Raw genomic sequence first — 8,471 nt, 5'->3', positions numbered from 1 at the left:
CCAAACAAGGAAGGAAAGTTATGGACGTGATTCGAAAGGAAACAAACGTTATGAAGATTAATTAATTTAGATTTGATCTTTAGAGATTGATTGTGATTGATTCTTTTACATAAAGACATTACTAAATAATTTGCGTCAGTATGGAAAGTTCTGATCCGTTCAGTTTTTTTCGTTGTGTGAGAGGGTGAAGTGAAAATAAAGCGATGAAGTGGGGGAGGCGACGAAAAAAATCTACGACAGTTAACCTACGAAAAAAAACCGGACGGAAGTGGTGGGACGAAAATTGACCGGCGAAGACTACCAACTGCTCCATTAGGAGTAGAGATTGGTTGGTTCGATTCTTCTTGCGTGGAGGAAACTACCTGGGAGGTGGGAGGGAGTACGAAAATAAACCGTCTCGGCTGAGCGGGAGGTGGGAGCAAGTACCAAAGAAGTACCAAAAAAGACCGGGTGAGGTGGGACGAAAATAAAACCCGGAACGCGACCTACCAACTGAGACATTAGGAGTAGAGATATTAACAAAAGTGCAGATCCCGTCCCACTCTTCACTTTTCGACAAAAAACTTCCGAATAGCAATCTTGGTGAGTGATCTCGACCGGGTTCGATCGGCATGGCGTGTCGTTCCTCCAGGAGTGGGTGCTGAGAGGAAGGATGGCAAACCTCCATTGTCAATCGGCCGGAGCTGCATCGTCATTTGGATCAGAGCATGGACGAAATCGAGATGGTAGAGGTTGAGGAATTTGTAGGACGTGAGGGTTTAGGGTGGGCATCACGAGAACTCATCCATATCTTGGGAGACGGCAGACCCGAGGTGCAGTCGTGTTCGTGCTTCAGGGGCTGCCACGTGCTGTCCTCACCGCCATCGCCTGTCGATGCCACTTCAGCGCCACGAGCATGGGACTGAGGGACGAAGGGAAGAGAAGGGAAGGAAGCGAGCTAATGACGTACCTATGTTTGGTATGTAATACCCTCCATTAAGAGTAGATATTTTTTTTAAATCAGTTATTTTGTTTTCTGATTAATGTGATTGAGCAATTTAAGGTAAGGTTAATTAATTTAGATTTGAAATTTAGAGATTGATCGTGATTGATTCTTTCACATAAAGACATTACTAAAAATAACTTGCACCAGCATGAAAAGTTATGATCTGTTAAGCTTTTTTTCGTTGTGTGAGAGGGTGACGCGAAACTAAACCGATGGGGTGAGAGAGGGACGAAAAAAACCAGCAAAATAAAACGGGTAGGAGGTGGGAGGAAGTACCAAAGAAGTACCAAAAAAGACCGGGTGAGGTGGGACGAAAATAAAATCCGGAACGCGACCTACCAACTGAGACATTAGGAGTAGAGATTAATCCTCCGTCCTGTTGCCTGACAATATGTATCCAGCACGTGGTGCGCCTCATTAGCTCCCACGCCAGTAGCCTCGTAGTAAAACAGCAGGCTGCCATCGGTAAATATTGAACGGCTCACCGATGGCCGCCCATATTTCACCGTGCAGCTGATTTTCCCGCAAAATGCACAGCCGAACAAACAAGCATGCCAAAATTCCTCTGCCGTTCACGGGCACTGAAACTGACTGATCTATCGCCTTCTGTCCGCCCGGCTGCCACACCATCTTCGACACGACGCCACAACACTCTGCGTCGCGCGAGACGATGCCAGTCAGTCTGTGGACATGGCCTGATCCACGGACGACGACGATGCCTGCCTCGGTCGCGCTGTGACGTGTGCCAAGAACCCGATGCGGCACAGGAGAAAGCGACGCGGCTGCGGCTGCGGCGCCGATGCTGAGACGAGTCGGGTCGCTGCCTGAAAGCCGCTTGCACGGCTCCGTCTCTTGAAACCGACGACGCGTGATGGAGCACTGCACGGGTGAAACAAGACCAAACTTGTCCCGTTCCTAGTTTCCGTTTTCTCTCTGATTATAATTTCCAGATTGTTTTGTGCGATACGTGCATTATGACGACGAAGGCCGCAATGAGGCACATGTTTTTACCCCCCTTTCTCTATGACATTGATGTTGACGACGGTGCTGCTCTCAACTCTCGAGATGTTTTTGCGAATGAACGGGCTGGAGAATGTTGAGTTTGCTTGCATCTTCATTTTTTTATGTCAGGTTCTAACATGTCAACTTCCTTGCAACAAAACATAGCCTGATTTCTTTTGGTGATAAATTTTGGTAAATAAATCAGCTTAAATAGGAACAAAATACATGCTAGCATCGATCGAATGTTTACTTGTTCAGAACTATAGATCTTGTTCCCTGGAGCTGGAATCAATACCTGGAAGAGGTATGGTCCAAAACAACATGATAATCTTCCAATCAGTCAAAAAAAAATACCTATAATTAGTTAGAAGAAACACATGTCTGAAAATGTTCAGTTAAAGCAGCTAATAGCCTTGGGAGCGTGCCGTCTAAGGTTCTTTGCAACTTTTTTGCTTCCTTTATTGCACTTCAAAGTTCACATAAATAAATGGTAAAGTGCAAAGTACTTCTAACTTTCTGAATCTGCGTCAGCTGAACAAGAAAGCAATCACAGCACACATCCCTCAGCAACACAGGTTCAGCATCCAAAAGAAGCTCGGAAATGGAACAGAGATGCAGCCAATCAACAGAATTTATGGATCAAGATTTCAGAATAGTTGATTCAAATATCATCTGCCAGAGCTTAAATATGTACTCCCTCCGTCCCAAAATGAGTGTCTCAACTTTGTACTAGCTCTAGTACAAATTTATACTAAGCTCAAGACACTTATTTTGAGACCAAGGGAGTAGTACTTGCCAGGAGCATCGCAACAGTTTTGGCACGTTCAAATATCAGCGTTGTACATGCGTTTCGCTTGTCGAAAATTGAGAACAGAAACCACCTCAGGGGCTAAACCACAAATTCCCAATACAGTTGGAACCCAAATAAGATGACAGAACAAGGAAAAAAGAACACTACCATCAAGGACTTGGTACAGAAATGACACAGTAATATTGAAGGATCTGCTTATTCAGATGAGAAGAATTCCAAAACAAAAACCCTTTCGTAAAGGGGAGCAAACAAAAAGGCAGGGGCATCCTGGGAGGAGTACACCTTGCTCCTGATCCAGAACAGCTTACAATACAATTTGCAGAATTCGAAGCTACTGGAAATCATAAGCCGCGTCTACGCCTTCTCCATCAGCCGCAACACCTCGTCTTCCTTGGGCAATGAAGGGATTGCCCCTTTCTTCGTGGCGGTGATTGCTCCACATGCATTGGCAAATTTGATCGCCCCCTCAAGCTTTGTTTTATCCTGCAGCAACCATCAGATATGGAATTGATCAACCACCAAGGTTATACAGGTATATATTAATATAAATTAAAACTAGTACTATATGCTAATGATGCTAAAGGAGGCATTTGCAGGCACAAGCTTACTTGCAATGCCGATGGATCTTGGACAATTTTTCGGAGCAGAGAACCAATAAATGCATCACCAGCACCTGTCGTATCAACTTGCTGTACCTTGTAGGATGGGACAGTTCCACGGAAATCCTACAATCATCAAATACAACAAAGTTCAAGAGTTAATTACAGATTAAGTCTTCAAGTCTCGATGGTAATTGTGCAAAAGTTCTACACTTGAGTGCATACTTAGCAAACCATGGTCCAGCGAAGCTTAAATTTGACATATAGAGTACAACCAGCAATAGAATAAGGATTTCATCACGCAATAGATTGTAGAAACTTGTAAAGCATACCTTGGTATAGTACTTGCATCCTTGATCTCCAAGAGTGACAAGCATGAGCTTAAAGGTAGGGCGCCACAGCTTCATGGCAACATCATCCTCCACCGAGTTGATGCCAGTCAAAAACTCAAGCTCGACCTCGCTGACCTTGACAATGTCTGCCTGGTCCCAGATGCTCAAGATCTTGGTGCGAGCCTCCTCAAGGGAGGGCCACAATGCCTCCCTCAGGTTCGGGTCATACGAGAGAAGCGCGCCGGCCTCTTTGGCAACCTTCATGGCGTGCAGATGCGCTGTCCGGCAAGGCTCGGCGATCAAGCTTATTGATCCATAGTGGAAGACTGCAGCCTGGGTGCATCACAAGTTGTGAGACATTTTCCCTCAAATTTATAAAACATTGCAGCACAGAAAATTTCACAACAAAACAACAAACTAACAGTTCAGTACAGAATCTGCAAAGCAAATTGACATGTTAAGAGTTGGAACACTTATAAATTCTGCACGCAGGGCACAAATTTAACAATAGAACAGTTGACACATCTAGCGCCACCAGACAGTTCTGGATCACAAAATTATACGTACATAGAAAGGAACCTAAGTTCACCTGACATGCACAATTCTAAAATTACGTCAGTCTGACAGTACAAAACACCTAATAACATGCAAATGTCTTCCATAAGTTTTGCTCTAAATGTTTTTCATAAGGAGCAAGTACTAACCAAGACAAGAACTGATCTATCTGTCACAAGCAGACACTCTAAATTATTGTGCATCAGAGGGGTTCTTAAAGTATCATACTTGGCCGGCCAGCTCAGGCCGGCCGATGGATCCAAGAACCACAAAAATGATTTGTTCCACAACGGCACTCCTAAGATTAGCTATTTTGTCTCCCCCCAAGTTGATGCACGTCAGTGAGGGTGCATCACATGATTAGATCCAGCAAAAGAACAAGTACCAGCCAGAAGGCGCAACAAGATCCGACCAAGACGAGCACCAAAGGCGCCTTATTTGCCAAGGAATGTCTGGATTCCACGGAAGATTCAGCACCCGGGCGCACCCGAATTACACGAAACGAAAAGGACACCTTTATTAGGTGCAGGAACAGGACAAGGGAAAACTCCAGCCGCCGCCACCTAATGCGCACCGCATCGGCACAAGAAACCTAGCGCTGGCGTCCAGATCCAAGAAACCGGGCGAAGATTCATTCTACTACGGTCGACGGGATCGAGCTGGTTCCCCCAGATCACGCGCGGTTGCAGGACGGGCAAGAAACGGTATGACGAGATCGCACGGAAGAGAGAGAATCTAGTAGTAGGTGATACGATGGTGATTCGGGGGCGGAGCGGGGGCGTACCCTCTTGATGACGTCGACCTTGAGCTCGTCGGCGGTGAGGAGCATGTCGGCGCTGGGGTTGCGGTAGAACATGAACTCGCGCTCCCCGTCGGCGCGGAGCGTGACGAAGGCGAGCGCGGTGCGCGCGCCCGAGTCGAAGACGACGCCGCCGGCGTCGACGCCGTTGTCGCGGAGGATTTTGGCGAGCATGCGGCCGAACTCGTCGTCGCCGAGCTTGCCGACGAAGGCGGCCCCGCCGCCGAGGCGCGCGACGGCGATGGCGACGTTGGCCGGGGCGCCCCCGGGCGCCTTGACGAAGGCCGGCGCCTCCGCCAGCGACACCCCCGCCACCGTCGGCACGAAGTCTATCAGCATCTCCCCGAAGCTGACCACCAGCTCGCGCTTTGCCGCCATTTCCTCCCTCCCCAAGAACGCAGAGCGCGCGCGGACGGACAGACGGAGGGAGAGAGAGAGAGAGAGGGTGGGGACGAGGAGGGGAGGAGGAATGGAAGGGGGATTTTCTTCTGGTGAGGTGGCGAGGCGGGCGCTTATATAGAGGGAAGGAGGCCGGAGATCGGGAGATGGGAGGGGATCACGGGGGAAAATGCGGAGCCTTGTGCGGCTGCGTTTTTGCGGCGGCGAGGGTCGTTGATTGAGCACGGCGGTGTAATCTTGGCCCGTTAACTAGGGTAGTAGCTAGCTTTTGCCTAGTCAAAACTTGGATAGGATCAGATTTATCCTGGAAACTGAATCTGATGGATATGGATTTCTCTCCAAGACAAATGTTTTAGGCTAATGGCCAGCACTAAAAATAGGGTTTTTTACGGATAAGGGAGAAGGGGTGTGAGAACAGTCCCAGCCTTCTTTTGCGGTAAGAACAGCCTCATCCTTAAATAGAGTTGGAACTTCTTGTTATGGATAAGAGAGGCTGAGTAAAAGCCATAATAAATAAAGAAGAAGATGTTGTGTCTCCTGGTACTGCTACTTAATAAAAATAATGCAAGATTTCTTCTTCGGTTTTACGTACATTTTTGTCCAACCTTCTCCGAGCCACGATCGGTTCTCGGCGCGTGTCGGGTGGTAGGTGCAACATATGCCCAAGGATGGCTAATCATAGTGGGAGCCAGTAAGACATCGCCGGTGTCTGGAACAGGATAAGGCGAAGACATGCACGCCGGCGAATCTTACCCAGGTTTGGGGCTCTCCTAGGAGATAACACCCCCTAGTCCTGCTCTGCGGGATCTCCGTGTGATCACTAAATCAGTAAGTAGCTACAAGAGGCTCCTTGAGCTGTTTGCTAAAGGAAGAAGAAGGGCAAGGCTAGCTCTCCTCTTCTCTCTATGTGGTGTGTGTGTTTCTCTAAGAGATCAACCCTTTGCATGGGTGCCCTGGGGGGTTTATATAGGCCTACCCCCCAGGGGTACAATGGTAATCTGGCTGGATGCGGGTCCAGGCCGTCAGTGTTTGTGGGTGCCGACTTCTCCGCCGGCCGCTGGGGCCCACCGAGTGGTGGGTCCCGCCGGCTGCCGGCCTCTTGGTCGACAGGCTGGGCCCACCGCTTGGGGGTCTTGTCGGTGGCTCATTACTGTAGCCTCGCCCTTGATGATGATGGCTTTGTCGGGGCAAGCATGGCTACAGTGCTGCCGTCTGGCGGGCGTTCACTGTAGCCTTACCCCGTCTCATCTGCTTATGGTGCACGAACTTCTAGGGCGAGGGTTGGCCGGCTTCTGGGAGCCGGCCTCCCCTCGGGCTGACTGGACTGGCCTGGCCGCCTTGTGGGGGCTCACTGGCAAGAGGGGCCCGCCGCCTGCAGGTCGTACTGACAGTCTATCGTGGGTGATATCACGATCAACGTGGCAACAGTGTCGCGCCGGGCGGGGGATGGCCGACCGGTATGACGCACTGTGGCCACGCCCGCTCCGGGAGTCGGGGTGGCATGCTTCACTGTAGCCACGCCCCATCTTATCGCCGCTATGTGGGTGCGAACTTTGAGGGCACATGGGGTGGGCCGCCTGCTAGAGGTCGGCCACTCTGGTGGCTGCCTGCTAGAGGTCGGCCACTCTGGTGGCCGCCTACTAGGAGTCGGCCCACTCTGGGCTTGTATATTGATATATGCCGCCTTCCTGCAGTCGGCCATGACCCAGCCGGCCACGGGAAGGCGGCCCTTCGTCTTGGATGCTTGAGGGGCGCGACCCGATGTTTTTGAAGAGCCACGAGGAGCCGGTTAGGCTACCCGTGGTCATTTACTCCGACAGTAGTCCCCGAAGCTGGTGGGGCTTCGCGATTGAACGGAGGATGAGAAGCCCAAGCAGCTTCCTACTCTGTAGAACAGTCGGCTCGGATCCAGCCTCAACCAGACGTGCCGTCTGGTTGAATTTGAAGCCTGAAGGCGGGAACCAGGTGGCGCGCGCGTCAGGCGTCGGGTCGGCCGCCCGCTGTCCGTGTGCCACGCGGTGTCAGCCGCCTGGGCCCGTCTGCCAGCCCACGCGCGTGACGGGACGTTGCCGCAGGCTGGGGCCCGCCACTACAGTGCCTCGGCCCACGCGCGGATCCGCTGTGGCCGAGGCGGTCGATTTATATTGTGGGGCGGTTCAATACACACCTTTATTGGCGCGATAAACGCGGGTTTGTGGGGGAGTGGGTGCAGTTAATCCCACGTCCCCCATGCCCCGCCTCCTCGGCTTAGCCGTTCCAAGGCTATAAGTAGGGGGAGGAGGGGTAGCGGCAGACGCAGGCGCGCCCTCCTCCTCGTTAGCCATTCTTCTTTCTCTTCTTCTTGCTGTCGCTGCGGTCGCCCGCCGCCGCACCAAGCTCCCATCCTTCTTGTCGCGCCGCACCTCGACGCCGCAAGGCCGTGCGTCCCTCGCCGTGCGAATCTTCCGTCGAGCTCTTCGACCCCATGGCGCGTGCTGGAGCGTGGGACGGCTCCAATGTCCATGAGGACGACGTCGAGTTCCTCCGGTGGACGCGGCGGCTACCCGGCAAGGACTTCGTGAGGGTTCACCTGGCGCCGGAGAAGGAGATCTCACCGGCGCCGGAGGAGAGCGAACGCGTCGTCTTCAGGTCACACTTCCTGCATGGCTTCGGCCTACCGGTGAACAGCTTCCTCCGCGCCTTCCTTGATTTCTACAGACTGCAGCCGCACCACCTCACACCGAACACGGTGGTGCTGTTATCCGCCTCCGTCACCCTTTGCGAGGGCTTTCTCGGCGTCCTCCCCACCATCGAGCTCTGGGGAGAGTTCTTCCACTTGACACTTGGCACCGTCACCAAGGGAGTGCCGGCACAGTGCGGTGCCTTTGTTGCGGTGCGGAGTCCGGCTACCGAGAATCCGTTCCCCTCCATCACACTGATACAATCGGTGAAGTTGTGGCAGTTGTCATACTTCTACGTGAAGAGCGTCCATCCGGAGGGCGACTGGGTC

General features: G+C 51.6%; 1 protein-coding gene across 1 annotated transcript; it reads right to left on the bottom strand.

Annotated features, from left to right (window-relative positions):
- Window positions 1–2,851: 2,851 nt before the first annotated feature.
- LOC119277901 (fructokinase-1-like) lies at window positions 2,852–5,583 on the bottom strand. The gene is made up of 4 exons (XM_037559253.1): window positions 5,069–5,583; window positions 3,730–4,062; window positions 3,407–3,523; window positions 2,852–3,281 (listed from the first exon to the last, which is right to left on the bottom strand). The coding sequence occupies exons 1-4, from the start codon at window positions 5,459–5,461 to the stop codon at window positions 3,153–3,155; spliced, it is 972 nt and encodes a 323-aa protein (XP_037415150.1). The 5' UTR covers window positions 5,462–5,583; the 3' UTR covers window positions 2,852–3,152.
- Window positions 5,584–8,471: the final 2,888 nt, after the last annotated feature.

The sequence above is a fragment of the Triticum dicoccoides genome, chromosome 3B (assembly GCF_002162155.2).
Source record: "Triticum dicoccoides isolate Atlit2015 ecotype Zavitan chromosome 3B, WEW_v2.0, whole genome shotgun sequence".
Lineage (NCBI taxonomy): Eukaryota > Viridiplantae > Streptophyta > Magnoliopsida > Poales > Poaceae > Triticum > Triticum dicoccoides.
The sequence above is the reverse complement of the archived record's forward strand: the minus strand, read 5'-3'. Positions and strand labels throughout refer to the sequence as shown.

Bases quoted from the DNA above. Each gene is read 5' to 3' on its own strand.
- LOC119277901 (XM_037559253.1), bottom strand. From the start codon at position 5,461: ATGGCGGCAAAGCGCGAGCTGGTGGTCAGCTTCGGGGAGATGCTGATA. The intron at 4,063-5,068 runs GTACGCCCCCGC...TGATGCACCCAG, and splicing joins AGGTCGACGTCATCAAGAGG to GCTGCAGTCTTCCACTATGG. The intron at 3,282-3,406 runs GTAAGCTTGTGC...TGGTTGCTGCAG, and splicing joins AAGATCCATCGGCATTGCAA to GATAAAACAAAGCTTGAGGG.